The following is an 18,683-nucleotide window of genomic DNA, read 5'->3' as shown; positions in this document are numbered from 1 at the left end:
CAAATCTTTCCAAGCTTTGTTTTATTGGATAACCTACATTCAATGCAATAGTTTGAACTTTTTTCTTCAAAAAAGTAAATAAATAAATGCAGTATTTATACTAGATACAGCAAACTTCTCCATGTTTTGCCATAGGAAATGACAGTATAACAATAACAGCCCACTTTTGTATATCAACTGTCCGTAAATAGTTTAAATGGTCTATGTGTGTATCTATTGTGTATACATGAAACACACATAAGGGAAATATTGTTTTATTTGCCAACCCATTAGCAAAAAGACACTGCACAGAAACCTCAGTGTCAACAAGAAAGCAATTTTTGTAACCAAAAACAATAAATATTGTCAAGTAGTTTCAATCCAATACACACATTTTAAAGCATTATTATCAGTAGTGTGACACAGTGTGTGCCTTCCTGATGCTTTACACACATGCAAACACACTTTCATACAAATGTATGTTCACATTTTCAAAATAAGCAGCAGAACATAAATGCTGGATGACACAAACTCGGTTTGATGTTGGAGTATTTCTGTCATGTTTCCATTATCTCCAATTAGCCCTCAGTAAGGTTAAAGGTGACCGCTCCCTCTCCAAGAATAGCAACTGCTAATAACTGCAAACACAGAGCAGTACTTTTCAAGAACTTCGGTCTTTTATTTAGGGATCCTTAACATTTCTGTCTGACACAGTCTGTTATTCAGTCTTTTTATCTGGTGTTGACCTGAGGAAGAAAGCAGGTCTGGTGCAGCAGCGGTAGCACAGAGCCTGAGGCACCAGAGCGTACAAGATATTAAGCAGCAGGAAGACAGCCTGGCTGCCGGTTGGCACTCTGTAGGAGAACGGCGTCCGTGTGTGGAGAGACGCGCCAATATGAGTGAACTGTGCCTGTGAGGTGAAGCACAGAGGGAGATATGGGAAAAAGGGCAGTAATGAGTAAAAGCTCACAGTTAACAAGAACATTGTTTTCTTTAATTACTTGCTAATAGAGTTCACATATTTTTCTTTAAAATGTATTTTCTGCTCCTGTTGTAACAGCTGCATGATGATGATGATGATGATGATGATGATGTCTTACTGTAATCTACATACAGACAAACTTTTCTTTTATTATACAAATGTTAAATTAAGTTTTTATGTTTTTTAATAAAATCTCACTGAAATTTAATTCAATTAAATTTAATTCAAAAACACTTTAATCGTCCCCAAGGGGCAATTTGAAAGGCACGCAGAGTAGTAAGGAAAAAAACTATACATAACGACAATGACATAAAAGACAGCAATGATGTCAAATAAAAAATGAATAAATAAATTATAATAAAAATATACCACATACCAAAAATTTACCACAAGAAAATTACAATTTTTCACGAAAGAAGATTATAATCTACAGACTTATATGTCATCACAGGTGGATCTTTAATCCAAAGATTTTTGTTTTGTATTGTTTTGTTGTATATTTCTGTTTGAGCCCTCCTCTGTGAAATATGGACCACATTCACTACAGAAATATCACATCAGGGGGTTCAACGGATAAGTTTTTGTAATAATCTAAAACTCAGTTGCTTTTTTTGGTATTTGTAAGAGTAAGCGAGGAAAGCCTTGAGTTGAAATTAATCAAGAAAAGATAAAAAGAGGGGTGCGAACCTAAAAAAAAATGTTGTTTGTGGGTAAAGAAGTTCCCCATAAAACCCTAACTCTAACCCATAAAAATAATAATTAAAAAAAAAACACAGTTCTAATATTTGTTACTTGTAGCATCATAATAACAAATTGTATTTATTTTTTCCAGCATAATATCACAATGAATTTATGGTCTCATTTAAGTTTTTATTACTCATGATTTTACCCGTAAAGATCATAGGAAAGAGTTCTGTGCAAAATATTTTCCCACGACATCATTAATCCAGGTAGATTAGAGAGTGTGCTTTTGGCCCAGCCTTGGCTGTTCCCTATTCCCCTCCGGCATATTGCATATTGGGCTCTGTTTAGGTTATTCCTTGAACAGTCAAACACAAGTGGCTCTGCATGAACAGATATGGTCTGAATCAGCGCCATATTACCCTCTCTGTTTACATCTAAAGATGGAAACTCTGTAGAGCGGTGGGAGCAGCCGATGCACCAATCACATCTCAACAATACAAAGCAGCTATTGTATTTGAGCTGCAGGCTGGCATGTCACTCACCGGTGGGATAAGGGCAGAAGATGACTTCAGAGCAAGAGGAATGGCAGTAATGGAGGTGTTCACTTAAATGTCAGCTGTTCAACTCAGCTATAAATAGGAACACTGATGCACCGACAGTCATGGTTGCTATGAGACGTGCCATGTGTCTTTTTTCATTGACTTTCTATGAAAAGGTAACGGGCAGGACTCTGTTAGTTTTTTAAAAATATATTACGAAGAGTGGCAGTGCAATAATTAGTCCAGGTCTTATGGGTCATCAGTGCATTAAAGCAAAAATCCACCATGAAACAATTATCCCCTGAGCTTATTTTGTTGTTTTCCTTTTGTTTTCCTTTACTTATTCTTTTGCATGAACTGTAAAATGTAAACAGTGTGATGCATCTGTAACTAAAGGCAATTTTCCCTCGGGGATCAATTAAGTATTTCTGATTTTCTGATTCTGAACATTGCAAGGAATTTAACAGCATACCTTTCAGCATTCAGGATTTGGTAGCAGAGGTTTACCTTCTAGATTCACAGTTTTGCTGTGATGCTGAACACAATAATCAAAGAAACCTAACCATAGAGGAGAATAAGGTAGTACCTTCTTCAAAAAAATTCAAAAGACTACACTGACATCCAATAACCTACATAAGAAAACAATAAATACATTATTTTTATGGGGGAGTGTGAGGTGGAGTTGATTTATTAAAAGGGTTAGAGACCAGCATTGTAGTGCTATCTTCAATACGGCTTGGTAATATGTTGCAAAATGAAAGACATTATATGTAGGTTAGGTTCCCTGGTTTAAATGTGAAGAATTCTGCTAAAAAGGACATAAATGCACCTTTAGACATATTGGTACGTGAAAAATGGCATTTGCATTTTCCCGTTGGCCACTGTAATTCTCCTACACGCTTGGCACATGGAAGGCATCTCAGTGCTGCAACTTCACAGCTAGATGCCGCTAAATGCTACATACTGAACCTCTAAAGTGAGGAATAACCTGCAGGACGTACCTGTGCCAGAGCTCCCGAGTGCACAAGAGTCACATCTGGCATCCACTCACATCCTGGGACCAGCAGCCCATACAGAGTGATGATGTAGTATGGGCCAGAGTACAGCATGTTCACCAGCATCTGACAAACATGGATGCAGTTTACTGATTCAGATATATGACTAATGACAGTTTTAGGGTGACAGTTTAGTGTTTATAGCTTTAGTGATTTACCTGTACTTTAGGATAGGCTGAAGGGTCTTTTAGGTACGGCTCAAACTGTTGTGTGTAGCCTTGACACCATTTGCCAGAACAGTCCAGAACAACCTAAAAAAATACAGAGGCACTGTACATTTATAAAGTATTATTCTACCTCAGTGCATTGGTCTGTTGATTATCTTCAGGGTTCTCACCAGGCCTCTGAAGACACAGAAAGCAAAAGCAGGGATGAGGTAGATGACAAACAGTAAGTCCAGAGGTCTCTGTAGTAAACTTTTTCTATCAGCCTCCTGGATGTTCTGAGAGAAAAGCAACAACATGTTTAACCCTTTGAAACCTGGATAGGCATCACTTTTTTTGTTCTTGTGCTGTGTTCAGATGCCTTTCGCAAGTGTTTAATCCTTTGAACCCTGAGCAAATTGGACTGAATTCTTAAAAAAAAAAAAAGAGGAGAAAAGATAATGGGCAACTTGACAGGAAATGTTCTGCATTTCTATAGAACTATATTGAAATGATCATGAATACACAATTAAAATTATTTTTGTAACTTTTAGTCCATTTTTACAGATCTTTTTTTTTTTACATTCTCTTTTTTCTTTGTTTTTTTGTGCTAATTAACAGGTAATTTTCTTGTACTTTTTACAATTTTTTTTGCTTGTTGCGTCCTTCCCATGTTTTTGAAAGAAATCAAGCCAATTTGCTCATTTTTCAAGGGATTAAACTGTGCCCTCTATCATATACATTCTCAATCTACATACAAGTTATTGTAATCACCACCAGTTTTGATCCTGATTTACAGTCACCTGAACATCCCGTGTAGAGGGCTGGCTAAAGATGCGGAAGCAGGCCCACACAGACACTGAGGTATAAAACATGTGGAGGAGGAAGAGAGGACTAACTTGGATCCCATATTTCCCTGAGAAAAGACAAACAAGAGAATATTGCACTGTGGGAAAGAGAAAAAGCCACTGTCTCTCTGTGCAACCTTAGAATGTAACATTGGTGCACTTTTCTCTATAAGACCATATTATATGAGCTGCCTCCTTATTTATCTTCTCCACTGACTCCTAAAACTGTCAGTAGCTGCACCCTTGGTCATGTGATCAAGTAATGTATGTCATTCCTTGAACCTGCACTGTATTTGGTGAAAGCGCTTTTTAAGTTTTTGTTCTGTCATCTTGGTGTGAACTGGTTAGCTGCAGTGTCTTCTTAAAATAGATATACATACATAGATATACATATAATAGATATATAGGTGGGATATACCTGGGAGGTTTTAAAAAAAGGGTTAAAGAACTTTTGAGCACTGAATGCACATGTGCGATTTCTTAATGCTGCTTAATTGGCTGTTTGTTTTAAGTTTGTTGCTTGTGTGTGAAGTTTTATGCAGTTTGTTTTCACTTTTGCTGTTGTTATTGTTCTTTTATGTGAAATTCTTCATGCTGCTGTCTTGGCCAGGACTTCCTTGAAAAAAAGAGCTTTTTAATCTCAATAGGACTATTCCTGGTTAAATAAAGGTTAAATAAATAAGAATTAACAAAAGCAAAATACTCAAAGTTGCAGCATTTACCGACAAATATGCATCTTTTTTAAATGTTAGACTGCATTGTAGTTTTCTCAGGGGTGGTATGTGCTGGGGTTACCCTACACTAGTCATCTAAAAGCATCCCATTATTTTTAGTGTACTTACCCACAGCATTCCCAAGAATGTAGACTATGGCACGCATGAGAAAAGATCCCACCCAGTAGAGTCCAATGGCTCGGTAACTGTCCCTGTGCAAACCATGAAACATGGCTACAGTCAAAACCAGATGAAGATGTAGATAGATAGATAGAACTGTTTTTACACAGAGATTGTGCTATAGGGCTGCTAGGAAGTCCCTTCTTTATGCCTCCTTTGCATTTTTTTCACAGAACAAAACAATGGCAGCATCAAGCTGCTCCAGTGTGTGATTTTAGATAGCATGCTGGCACTGCAGAATCAGAAGAGTGTAACATAAAACCTACATGACATAAAACATACATGCCAGCAGGTCTTTCTAATTAATAACAATGACATAACATGGCCATAAAAATCAGTTACTGTCTCTAATATACGGCAGCTGATCTCGTCATCTGCACAGAGGGTAAGGAGCTCATTGTATTTACGATTTGCGGACATTTACGGCTGCTGTTCTTCTTTTTTGAGTTAGCCGCTAGCTGCTAGCAGCTACTTTTTAATTGTCGTGTGGTGGATAATACACATAACATGCCATCAAAACACCCGCACATGATCCCGTCCTGCCGGCTGTTCCTCTTATACAGATACCACTTCGGCACTGTTACTACCTCCCAACGTGGCTGAAAAGCGAGACAACTCTGTCCTCTCATTCCACAATCGTAGCCTTTTATACAGAACGGTGTGGTGGCATAACAGCATGAAATTCTCACCTTGAAGAGGCAGTGTTAAGGGGGCCTTAGTGTTTGTTCAATATTGGTACGCAATCAACTATTGTATGGCATGAAATGGTAAAGATATCGACTATGGCAGAACACAAGTCGAATTATTCATTATGAGGATTCCACATTTAAATAAAACCTTAACATTTAAATATTAGAGGGTGAAGATCTTTAAAAACGTATACTTTCCACAATTCTTGAAGAACTTCTTTCAGAAAAGGGTTCTTCTGGAGCAAATAGTTTTGGCTAAAACCTCAGCTCTTCAGGAAAAACCCTTTTGAAACCCTAATTTGCGAGAGTGTAGGTAGACAGGCAGTTAGTTTGGTAAGTAGTGAGAGAGAGACAGATATGTAGATCTTACCCCCAAGTGATTGCAGCAATCATGAGCAAATACATGAGATAATGCACGCAGCCATCCCAATAGGAGATCATGTGCCCATGTGCTGTATTAATGTGTGGATCTGCCTGAAACACAGGGTTCATTTTATCAGTTAAAATGTGTACAGTACAGCAAGAAAACTCACAACAGGACTCACAACACCACACTTGCCTCTTTGAGGTAAAACGTCACAAATCCATCAATGATGTTGTCCTGCTCCAGCCCAATGATCAGATTCACCACACTGAGGAATGCATGCACTCCATACACTACACATAGAAATGCATACTTTTACATTTTTCAACTGGGCAACAAAACAACACCATACACGTTATGGTAATTTAATATTTTCCTACAAAGTGTACAACATTTCTTAATTGTTTGGCCTCAACAAGAAATGTGCATTTATGGGTTCATACCATAGAAAAGAGGATCTACTGGAGCCTTCTTCTTGAGCATGAAAAGCATCGAAATGGCCAGGATGATGACTGTTGAACATCCAGCGAATAAGAAAGCTTCAGCGCTAAATGCAATGTAAAAACAATGTGTATTTTTTAAAGGCAATCTTAAAAATAATCTTCGAAAGATGAAACTGCAAAATTAAAAAAAAAATCAAAAAGATTGCAAAAATATACAATTTCTTTTTTTAAAAAAGTAGATCATATAAGGGTAAAAAATAAAAATAAAACGAAAAGGCCCATAGTCACTCACCTGTTGTTGAAAATAAGGGAATTAAAGAAATAGCACATGGGGATGGACACCAGTGAGAGCACAAACACTCCCGTCCCTGCAGACGCGCTCATTGCGGACCAGATTTGAGCGATTTCTCTTGCGCGATGATTGAGAATTTAAAGCAAATCAGCCACTAAAGACTCTTGTTTTTATTCTGCGAGTCATATCTCAATGAAAGGGGAAGAGTCACAATGTGCCTGTCAGTGTAAACAAGGTTGCGTACCAACTATTTCAGCTCCTGCAGCCTGCATGCTCAGTCTTGTTCTTCTGGTCCTACTCGCTTCCACCCTCTCTCTCTACCCCTCTGCCTCCTACCTACTGTCACACACACACTGTCACACACACACACACACACACACACACACACACACACACACACACACACACACACAGCTGACTTGCTATAATGGAAGATCTGATCGCTGCTTTATCTGATAAAGGAGCTTCCTTTATAGAGGTAAAGAGGTAATGTGACTGTTTAATTTGTCTACTTTTCATCATTATCACCAGTAAATCGGCCCTGAAGGTTTGTTTGTGCTCTTTTCGTGAAAGTGCACACTCTGTCATCTAGTGGCCGACTGGACAACTTCAAGTGGCAGAGGGATATTATTTAAATGTAATAAAAAGCAAATTATCTGCATTTGGCACGGCAATAAAGGTGCACACACAAAAATAATATGCGTTTGTTTATTGGCATATATGAGTACATATATATGTATATATAGTTTATCTATCTATCTATCTATCTATCTATCCATCTCTCCATCTCTCAGAATCCGTTTTATTTGCCAGGTACCTTTACATATACAAGGAATTTGACATGGTGTTTTAATGCAAAACAGTTAACATAAAGGAAGAATAAAAATATATAATTTAGTATATAGTATAAGAAATAAAAATATAGAAGCAATTTAAAAATCTAAAAAAAAAAAATAGAATATAAAGAACACAAATGCATGTACACAAGGTGCAATGGAGGAAGTAACAGATGTGCAGAAGTTAGTTTTACAGGGCAAATATCTACAGTCTGAATAAATAAGTTAACTGACAGTGTGCATACATATATGGTTTTTTATATATATAGCTATGTGTGTGTCTGTTATGAATTATTATCATTAATAATAATAATAATAATAATAATAATAACAACAATAATAATCATGGTAGTAACTATTTCTTCTTCTTCTTCTTCTTCTTCTTATTATTAATTATTATTATTTAAAATTACCATTATTTATTTATTCAAAAAATATTTTTTATTTTTAGTGTTAGTTCCCTTTTTAATCTTATCCTTGTCATCTCATATCATATGGTTGTGTCTCTTGCACCGAGTTTATGTTGGCATACCAGTGTTAAAATTCCTCCACGCCTTTGGCCTTTATGTGAGAATATAGGTTGAATTGCAACTTTTCGCCTATGGACAGCAGCATTACGCTCTAGTGCTGTACCGCCTGCGGGTTTCTGTTTTACAAAAGAGGGGCTGGTTGGGGGGTGGAGGAAGTGTGCGTCTCTGCGTCATTTCTGGAGAGACGCAGGCTAGCACGTATCGCTAGCCAGCTAAACATCAAAGAATGATGGCGTCCACCGCGATGGACACCACGTAAATAAATACCGACACATAAGGTACTGTCGCTGCATTCTCGTGTGTCACACGGTGCACTGCAGGAAAGTAGTAAAACAATAGTAGCGTGACGTTATGGCGACCGGGAGCAGCGGCGGCGGCTTAACGTCAAACCATGACGGTCAGGAGGCAGCATCCAACTCGGTTCAGTCTGGAGCCGCAGCGGTGCTCTCCAACGTGCCAGCCTCCGGTCCTGCCCGGTCCGCCTCCCCGCCTGTCGTCGGCCTCCACCGGGAGCCCATGTACAACTGGCAGGCGACGAAGAGCTCCCTGAAGGAGCGCTTTGCCTTCCTCTTTAACAACGAGCTGCTGAGCGACGTCCGTTTCATCGTGGGGAAGGGCAGACAGGCCCAGAGGATACCGGCCCACAAGTTCGTCCTGGCCGCTGGCAGCGCCGTGTTTGATGCCATGTTTAACGGGGGGATGGCCACAACCTCGGCTGAAATAGAGCTGCCCGATGTGGAGCCAGCGGCCTTCCTCGCCCTGCTCAGGTAGGACAGATGCACTTTAGCAGGTGGAGTCATCCTATTGTTCCCAGTATCCTATGGTCATGATATAAACTAACATTGTAAGACATGGATGTTTCAAATGCAGTTTGGATGGTACAATTATAAAGAGTCCCCCACTGCAAACTCAACCGTGTAGTCTAATATGTGTTAAGTGCAATGTATGCGCAGTATTGCGTGAGGTGTAACAGGGATTACATGCAAAGGTACATCTGATGTTGTTTTTGTTTAGACTGTTGTGTTTTAAAAGTAATGGTGTGATTATTGTTTTTGTTGTAACTGTGGAGGCATTACCTGTCATTATCTATCTATCCCGAGACGAATTTCGAGGGGGACAAAGAAACAAACAAACAAAAAAAATAATCAAAGACGTAACAAAAGAAGCAGAATGGATATGCCAGTAAATTTAATGGCATAGGTTTGGGGTGCTTTAAAAAAATCTTGAAATGTCTTTAATTCAGTTTTATATTAGGCCTTTAAAAATCAGAGTCACAATAATTTTATTGTCATTGTACAAGTGTTAGGGGTCGACAGATTATTGGCTTGGCCGATTATTGGGGAATTAAAAAGTGCACAGAAAGTGCCAGCATGGGAGGAACTTTTACTTTGTAAAACCTCAGGGAGCTATTTTTATTTATTCATTTTTTCATTTACATTATGTCTTGAATTTATAAAAAAAAAAAGTTGCTATGAACTTGATGTATATGATGTTGAACATTTTGGTTTTGATTAAACGTTTGTTAAAGGCATTTAAACAAAGTTTTGTGTTGGAGTTTGTTATATTCCAAATTCTAAATATTTACAGAAATATTTCCATTTTTCAAAGTAAATCAATATCGGTTCCAAATATCAGTTATCAGTCTCATTATCAACTAATAATGGCTATCAGCCAATACCGATCAACCCCTAACAGGTACAAACAACAAAATTTAACAGCTCTAACCGAGCAGCGCTCAATAAAAGAAGAATAAAAGACTATAATAGGTAGTGAAAGGTAAAAGGTGATACGTTTGAAAAAACTCGAGCTCACACACCAGCTCATTCATACATGCTCAGTGCCAGTCATTTTTCTTATGTCAAACATCTTTAGGCCTACCACTAAACATAATACTGTTTTTTAATTCATACTTGCACGTACCTGATGGCAAAATGTAAATTAATTTAACTCACCCTAATAACACATTCGTCTGCACAGGGCCACATACAGTATTAATTGTGATTTTGAAAGGGTCTTAAAAAGCATTAAATTGAAGTGTCAAGCAGTATAATATCAGCAGGCTATAAGGCTGTAAGCTGCATTCACAACCCCTGGATTAAGGAGGTGAAATCTTTATTTTGTGTTATTGATTCAGTTTTTATTTTTTCCTAACAGAATACAGTGTAATATTGATGATACTCGGCACACACAGTTCCTGATGTACAAAAGAAGAACGGTCTGTTAAATTCCAAACATATTGTCTGATAAAAAACAAGCGTAGAGCTTTACGTGAAGCAGAGTTGAGCCAAAAGTCAGATACATGAGCAATAGCTTTAGAAACAGACAGATTTACTGGTTCTGTTGTGATTAGTTTTATGTACATTAAGAAATGTGTGTTTTAGGAAGGGAGCCTTTTATTTTGCTGATTTTATTTGTAGAGAAAAGGAGAGGAGACACAACTCTTTGTTTGCAATGTAATGCAAAAAGTTCTGTTCATTTCTAACAAATGTTTCTCCACTTCAGCAGCATTTTTTATTTTGGTATTTTGTGAGTCCGTGTCGGCTGGGCGCTTGTATGTGTGCATGACTAATTTGCAGCCCCAGTGCACCGCATTTTCAGAATATTATTCACACATGCTTTTGAGAGGCAGGTGTCCTTTGAAATGTTTAAATATTAAATGGACTGCTTTTATATAGCACCTTTCTAGTCTAGCAACCACTCAAAGTGCTTCACAACAAAAGCACAATTTACACACACATTCATACACTGGTGGTCTAAGCTACCACGCAAGATAAACATTCACATGCAAACTCATAAGCAGGAAGTAATTCAGAGTTTTGTATCTTACCCAAGGACACTTTGACATGGGACTGGGCAATATGAATTGCATTATTATATTATATAGTCATTCCTTCAATATTTTCACATCAAAGAGGGAATTTGGAAAATTATATTTGTAATGTTCGATTCTGTCTCCCAGTTCTAGAGTCAATTAAGTGCTTTTGAGGAGATTTAAAAATATCGAGATATATATTGTGTATCGAGATATAGCCTAAAATATCACAATATAATTTTCAGCCCATATCGCCCAGCCCTGCTTTGACATATAGGCTGCAGGAGCCGGGGATTAACCCATCAACTTGATGGTTCAACTCTGATTAGTAGACGACCTCCCTTGGCACAGACACCCCAGTTATTAGAGCCGAGATAATGCCCGGTCTCCACACGAAAACACAGTCTTTTTTAGATAATAACATGTTTTTGTACAAACACCCTTTAAAAGAAGTGAAATATCTAAAATGTAAAATACACTGAAGATGATCCGCTGTATTCCTAAAAGAAATGCAGTCTTAAATTAGCAAAGTAAACAAGTATAGTCTATAAACCTTTTGGACAGTTTTAGATTTTCAGTGCGACGGACAGATTCACTACAAAGAAGTACTGTGGTTTGATACCCAGCTGCAGGGCTTTTTAAAGAGCACAGATTTCTTTCTACATGCACACTGCAAATTCATTTCAGTTTTCAGATTTGTCAGTCTAAAATGTGATTAAACTGCAGATAGCAGCATAAATACCTGACATGACCGCAAACATGTTTTGTGTCCTCTGTGCAGGTTCCTGTATTCTGATGAGGTCCACATTGGTCCAGAGACTGTGATGACGACTCTGTATACAGCCAAGAAGTACGCTGTCCCCGCTCTGGAGAGTCACTGTGTCGAGTTTCTCACCAAACACCTCCGAGCTGACAACGCGTTCATGCTCCTCACTCAGGTTATTGACACATCTGCTGCATAGTACATCAAGGTTATTATAGTTACCAAACAGTCAACTAAAAATGAAAAAAAATTGTGTGAAGAAATGTTTTAGTTCATTGAAAAAGTTTTAGTGTTTCTCAATTTGGTCAAATTTGTAAACAAAAGCAGCACGAGGAGGCATTATTGCATATGTTTATTGAGAATGGCATTTTTTTGTGACTGTTAGTTAACTGCCTTCACACACTGTTGTGTTTGTATCATAACACCAACTCTTAACTTTTAAAATCTAAAAAACTTATACTGAAACTAATAAAAATAAACTAAAACTAAACATTTTTAAGAATAAAAACAAACCGATATGAGCAAGTCCACTCTGGAAACGAACTGAAACAAAATGGATTTGAAAAGGAAAATGACAAGCAAAATAAAAGTAATCTAATAAATAATACGAAACAATAATAAGTCTACAATACATACTACATGGCATTAACCTTTGGTCTGCCACCTTAAATATTACTTAATCCGATATGACAAAATACATATTTATCTTGTCAGCCCCAGAAATAGCAGATATTATACAGATATTCTACACACCAGGAGTTATCTGTTGTTGAGATTCTTGAATTTTATTTGTGTTGCTTAAAGTCTTAAAACTTGACATTTGACAGTAACTTCCAGAAAGCCTTTGAGGTGGTGTGGATAATTCACAGACCTCACTTGATCTACCCTATACCAAAGAAATAGTCCCTGAGAAAACCATCAACACTGATTTCTGGTGATTGTCCAGTCTAACTGGGACAGTCTGTCTGGAAACACACATTGCTGTTGAGTAATATTTTGATGTTTTGAGCAGCACAAACGAAATGCCAATCAACCTCTGCTGTGTTGGAATGGGAAAGTGAGAAAATATGTTCCCAATATTTTAGGTGATCTCACCATTTCTAGACATAAGAGACCAAATTAAGAGATTCTGACAGCTTAGCAAGAAAACAAGGTAGCAGTAACAGTTTGGTCTGGGTTGTAAGGGTGTTTCCTTGGGCAATATATGAAATAATGTAATAACAATTTTGCGTTTTTCATTCCTTGTGTTAGAAACTGTCTGACAGCAGCCCTTAAAGTGGAGGATGGTGCCATTTTACTTTCTTTCTACCTCCATCAGACCATCTTCCAGCCATCGATGGCTGAGTTTTCATGACATTGGCGGTTCTATTTTTGGTTTATGCTGTCGTTTGTTGAGCTTCAGCATTCTGTGCTGATGCTTCAGGCTGCAAGCTCAGCTGCTTTCTCATCAAAAACCCTTCCTTTTTTCTCTTAAATGCAGCAACGTGACGAACAGTCATCTGTCAACCGCCTAAAGCGTCCCAGAGAAAAGACACATTCCCAGCAGTGTATTCTTAATTATCAGTGTCATTACTCTGTTAGTCATTTTAGTTTTATTAAAATTTCATGAAGTTCGTTTGAAGGTATCCTAAAAAGCTTAGTTTATTTGACTGTAGCTCACTGGGTAGAGTGGGCCCCATATAGTCCTTGACAAGGCCTGGGTTTGTGTCCAACCTGTGGCCCTCTGCTGCATGTCACTCCAATTCTTGACCCTGTGAGGTATTGATTGTTAGAATACAAGATATTGGAAAATCTACTTAAAGTATTTTCATTAAAATTAACACAGTGTTTAGCAAAGAAGGCAATATTTACCTTTTTCAAACATCTTTTCACTGTACATGTTGTGCTCATAACTTTAAATACACCTGGGCATTTTTTTGATTGTATGACTGGTCATGCTGCCCTCTTACAATTTAAAGTTAAATTAGACCAAAATGTGACTCTTTGGTCACAACCATAAATGCTATCTTGAGTCAGAATCGAGCCACAAATTTAATGACTTTAAGACTTGACAAAATCAAAAAAGACTTGCAACTTGACTTGGACTTTAAAAACCAAGGCCTTGTGCCCTCAGTTGAACTTTAGCCTTTCGATTTGAAAATATTTGATACCTTATCCCAAGCCCAATGATGAAAAAGTATGTTATGTAAAAACTGTGCCACGAATCAAATCTTTTCCACTAATTTCTTGAATCAACTAACATTGACGCTACCCATTTCCAGCAAGTCGACACTGAATTCTCCAGATCCACTTTGTTTGAACCAATCTGGCAACAACCAGCCAAGCTGCAGAAAAGACCCATAAAGAACTAACATGACATTACACTAAGTGCCACTTGGAAAAAAATACTAGATATTGATTTGTTTGTAAGCAGTAACTATACCACTGTCAGCAAAAAATAAATTATAATATAAATTACAAACATTTTTTTATTTTTTTGTGTGTTTTATTTGATTTAACAAAAATAGACAGTTGACAGTTCATTATACAATTATGCCCACTTTTCCTCTACCCACTCCAGCCTACCCTCCAAAACCACCCTCTACCTCATGGTGCAAATAATTAAAAAAAATAATAAATAAAAAATTATGTCATTTTTATGAGACAAAATAAAAACATTAGAAAAAATAAACAAAACAAAATAAACAAACAACCAAAAAAAAAAAACCAACTTCCAACTAGGTTTGACATTTGATGCTGCACTAAAAAACGTAAGTCGCAGCAAATATTATGAGCCAATGTTTGCATAACAGCTCAAAGTAACTTAAATAACAAACTTGTTTTAACAAATAAATACACATTTTTAAAAGCATCTATACATTTTTGTAAATTTATTATATTATTATTTTCTTGTTAAAATAACATTACATCTATGGAAGATTGCATTAGTAATTGTTTAGGAATTGAAAATCTACCTATAGGACTTGATTATTGACTCGGAACTTGCCTGACTTGACGTGGGATTTTATTGCAAGACTTGAGACTTTCTTGTGACTTGCAAATCAGTGACTTTACCCATCTCTGGTATCAACTAAAAGACATGAATAAATGTGGCTTTTTTGTGCTTTCATTACAGGCGAGATTATTTGATGAGCCTCAGCTTGCCAGTCTCTGCTTGGACACAATAGACAAAAGCACTGCGGACGCAATAAACGCAGAGGGCTTTACAGATATTGACCTCGGTATGTGAGTCTTCTTCAACAAATATTTCCTTTTCTGCGTCTTTTTTGGATATTCAATGATGAATATTCTGTGTATTTTTGTGTGTGTAGACACCTTATGTGCAGTGCTACAAAGAGACACACTCAGCATCAGGGAGAACCGCTTGTTTGGGGCAGTGGTACGCTGGGCAGAGGCCGAGTGTTACAGACAACAGCTTCCCCCGACCTCGGAGAACAAACAGAAAGTTCTTGGGAAAGCCCTCCCGCTCATCCGCTTCCCACTCATGACTGTTGAGGAGTTTGCTGCAGGTAAGTGCACCACGGAAATACAACTCTTACTGCAATGGTGCTTTTTTTTTCAACACTATACTGACCATTGCAGCCAAACATATTCGTCATGTGTCCATGCAATTTAAACCACAGAAACCAGCTTGATATTCTTTCTTGTGCAACAGGGCCTGCCCAGTCTGGAATATTGTTCGATCGGGAGGTGGTAAATCTGTTTTTACACTTTACAGTAAACCCCAAACCACGGGTCGACTACATCGACAGGCCCCGCTGCTGCCTCAGGGGGGAGGAGTGCAGCATTAATAGATTCCAGCAGGTTGAGAGTCGATGGGGGTACAGTGGTACCAGCGACAGAATCAGGTGAGATGATGAATATCGGTGGTCACTTGTTATCTGAGCTTGACTAAAGTTACTTTTTCTTTTCTAATTTTCTCTTTGTGTCTGTCTTTCTTCCTCCATAGATTCAATGTTAACAGAAGAATATCTATAGTGGGTTTTGGCTTGTATGGGTTCAATACATGGACCCACTGACTATCAGGTCAACATACAGGTAACTTCATATAATCCTCACTGTGTCTGTGATGGAGAGTTATCATTTTGCAAATGAAAAAAACCCAAAACACTTCGGTTGACATGGGGCATAAGCCCTCAAAGTCATCACTTATGATTAAGCTTTTTGAAGTTTTTGGTGATGCATAAATCGAGGGACGTCAACGATTGACCAATTGGTCACATGCTATACAATTAGAGCACAGTGCAATACATAGGGCATAATAATGGATTTCAGGCCCAGCCAAATACCTTCAGTTAAAAAAACAGAAATACTCAGAAACATTAAGTAGCCAGTCAGCTGTGTTTTGGTTGCTATGACGACGACAGTGCATGCAGATGCAGCAGCCAGTAGCTCCTCAAATTCTTGCTACTGTTGCTATATTTTCCTATTTTTTCAACTCCATGCCCCCCTTGCTGTAGCACAACTTTCCTACGATAGAGAAGCACTCATCAGCATCGGGAAAAGTTGCGTTGGTCTTGGTGCAAAGATGTCGTCCATATTATCTGGCCAGAGAATTCACCAGTGTTTTTATTGTTGCTGTATACATACCCTCAGATGCAAATTCAAAAAATGCACTGCAGGAATTGTATGATGCCATCTGTAGCAACATCACCAAGCAATTGGATGGCATCTTCATAGTAGCTGGTGACTTTAATCAAACAGACCTCAAATCCGTCTTACCTAAATTCCACCAGCATGTCCAGATCCCCACCAGAGGAAGAAATATCCTGGACCACCTGTATACAAATATTCCTGACAGCTACAAAGCCATCCCACGCCCTCACTTTGGCCTGTCAGACCATACTTCTCTGCTCCTTCTGCCGACGTGTTGTCAGCTGATAAAAAGGGTCAAACGGACAGTTAAAGCTCTACGGGACTGTTTTGAGCGTACAGATTGGCAAATGTTCAGAGTTGCTGCCACTCAAGATAAAAGGTCATATTTATTGAAGAATATGCATCTTCTGTGACATCATATATCAGCAAATGTGTTGATGGCGTGGTGATCACGAAAACGTTGAGATCATTCCGCAATTAGAAGGCCTGGATGAATGGGGAGGTGAAGACTCTTCTCAGAGCAATTGGGGAAAAAGATACAGAAGTATTGCTGCCAAACCACTACGGAGCAGCTTCTTTCCTCAGGCTGTGAGGAACTCCTTCAATGCCAAAAAGATGTAGCAGAATTTAGGATCAACTTTAATTTAATTTCTTCTTAAACCATGTTAAAGAAAAATGGCAATAAATCTACTTTGTACCTTGTGTTTTATCAGTTTAAAGTTGTTTTGTTTTGGTGCACCTTGTTGTTCCTTCACTGAAGTCCTTGTATTGTTCTGCAGATCTTGGAAAGTGACAAACGCATTACACTGGGGCAGAACGACACAGGTTTCAACTGTGACGGCACCGCAAACACATTCAGAGTGATGTTCAAAGAGCCTGTGGAAATCCTACCCAATGTCAGCTACACTGCATGTGCCACCTTAAAGGTCAGTCTGAGCCTGCTGTTTTTTGACCCCTTGAAACCTGAAATTGGCTTGATTAAAAACATGGAAAACACGCAATGAGCAGCTTAAAAAAATGACCAAAAAATTAGCAAGAAATTATAAAAAGTTAGAAGAAAATTATCTGAAGTTAGCCAAACAAAAATAAAAAGATAAGTAAGTGAACCAGCAGAGGAAATTACCTAAAAAGGTTAATATTATATATATATATATATATATATATATATATATATATATATATATATATATATATATATATATATATAGCTTTTTTGTATTTTGCCTTAGTTATTTGAAAAGTTTCTAATGATTCTCTTGCTCTTGTTTGGCTAATCTTTTAGGTAATTTTAACAATTTTCCTGTCACCTTTTACTAATTTTTTTTTTCAATTTGCAAGACATTTCATGCATAGTTGCTTATTACCTTTTATCCCATGTCTTTGAAAGAAATCAAACAATTTGGTCAATGTTTCAAAGATTCAAACTCTTGGGAAAGACACAGGAAAATTGATGGTGATCCAGGTTTCAAAGGGTTAATATTTGTTTAAAATTGTATAAATAATCTGTTTAAACCCATATTAGTATTACTCAAATGCCTGTTTTTTTTCAATTGTACATCTCAGGGCCCAGATTCCCATTATGGCACCAAAGGGTTGAAGAAAGTGACAAAGGAATCAGCAACAGGGACCAAGACAACGTTTTTCTTTTTTAGCTCACCAGGAAATAACAACGGTACATCTGTGGAGGACGGGCAGATACCAGAGATCATCTACTACACTTAGACTTAACACAGTGTCAAGCAGGTACACTGAACCAGAGAGACCTCAGACTGCTGCAAGACTGGACTGCTGAGAGATTAACGTAGTGCCTCATGATCCCTCAGAATGAAGAATGTGTGTGTTTGAGAGTGTGTATATATGTTGTATGTGCGTATCTGTCGATACATTAGTGGTGTACAGATTGAGCACGAATGTGGAAACAAGCAGAGTTGTGAACAAATTGCAGCTCTGGTGTGAAACAAAGTTTTAGGGCATAAACTGCATCATCAGTTGTAAATGATGTCCATACTGACGGACCTGTCTGTGTGTTGTTGTCATTTAGCTGCCAGTGCCAGAGTTAATCCTGCACAAGTCAAACTACAGAGACAGGTACCAGTTGTCGGTCGGCGCCATTTCATTTTATTTTCTCAGTTTTTGCGGATGCATCTACTGAAAGTATAATAATTGCATATTTTTTATTGTGCACTTTTATCATTTATTCAGCAGGTGTCTTTTGTTTTTGCATTGTATTAAGGA

The 18,683-nt window shown here is 37.8% G+C and overlaps 2 protein-coding genes across 3 annotated transcripts; one reads left to right on the top strand and one right to left on the bottom strand.

Moving 5' to 3' along the window:
• Positions 1-557: 557 nt before the first annotated feature.
• On the bottom strand, positions 558-7,161 carry LOC121945310 (transmembrane 6 superfamily member 1-like). Of its 2 annotated transcripts, none has more exons than XM_042489434.1 (10): positions 6,912-7,161; positions 6,620-6,723; positions 6,372-6,469; positions 6,183-6,286; positions 5,073-5,155; positions 4,186-4,298; positions 3,577-3,681; positions 3,398-3,490; positions 3,186-3,305; positions 558-889 (listed from the first exon to the last, which is right to left on the bottom strand). In XM_042489434.1, the coding sequence occupies exons 1-10, from the start codon at positions 7,001-7,003 to the stop codon at positions 698-700; spliced, it is 1,104 nt and encodes a 367-aa protein (XP_042345368.1). In that variant the 5' UTR covers positions 7,004-7,161; the 3' UTR covers positions 558-697. The 2 variants fall into 2 exon arrangements, with proteins under 2 accessions (XP_042345368.1, XP_042345374.1); XM_042489440.1 differs by having other exon boundaries at positions 6,620-6,688; positions 6,912-6,994.
• Positions 7,162-8,460: 1,299 nt separating this feature from the next.
• On the top strand, positions 8,461-18,230 carry LOC121947355 (BTB/POZ domain-containing protein 1-like). Its single transcript, XM_042492371.1, is given in 9 exon segments — positions 8,461-9,044; positions 11,871-12,027; positions 14,968-15,073; positions 15,164-15,361; positions 15,508-15,700; positions 15,802-15,847; positions 15,849-15,890; positions 17,228-17,374; positions 18,012-18,230. Coding segments are annotated over 9 exon segments (1,464 nt in total). The 5' UTR covers positions 8,461-8,628; the 3' UTR covers positions 18,171-18,230.
• The last annotated feature ends 453 nt before the right edge of the window (positions 18,231-18,683 follow it).

Source organism: Plectropomus leopardus, chromosome 1, assembly GCF_008729295.1.
Source record: "Plectropomus leopardus isolate mb chromosome 1, YSFRI_Pleo_2.0, whole genome shotgun sequence".
Taxonomy (NCBI): domain Eukaryota; kingdom Metazoa; phylum Chordata; class Actinopteri; order Perciformes; family Serranidae; genus Plectropomus; species Plectropomus leopardus.
This window is presented reverse-complemented; position numbering and strand designations above follow the sequence as displayed.

Coding starts and splice junctions, on each gene's coding strand:
- LOC121945310 (XM_042489434.1), bottom strand. CDS start 7,003: ATGAGCGCGTCTGCAGGGACGGGAGTGTTTGTGCTCTCACTGGTGTCC. Junction 5,156..6,182: donor ATTGCTGCAATCACTTGGGG/GTAAGATCTACA, acceptor TGGTTTGCACAG/GGACAGTTACCGAGCCATTG. Junction 3,491..3,576: donor TCTGTGTCTTCAGAGGCCTG/GTGAGAACCCTG, acceptor GTATTTTTTTAG/GTTGTTCTGGACTGTTCTGG.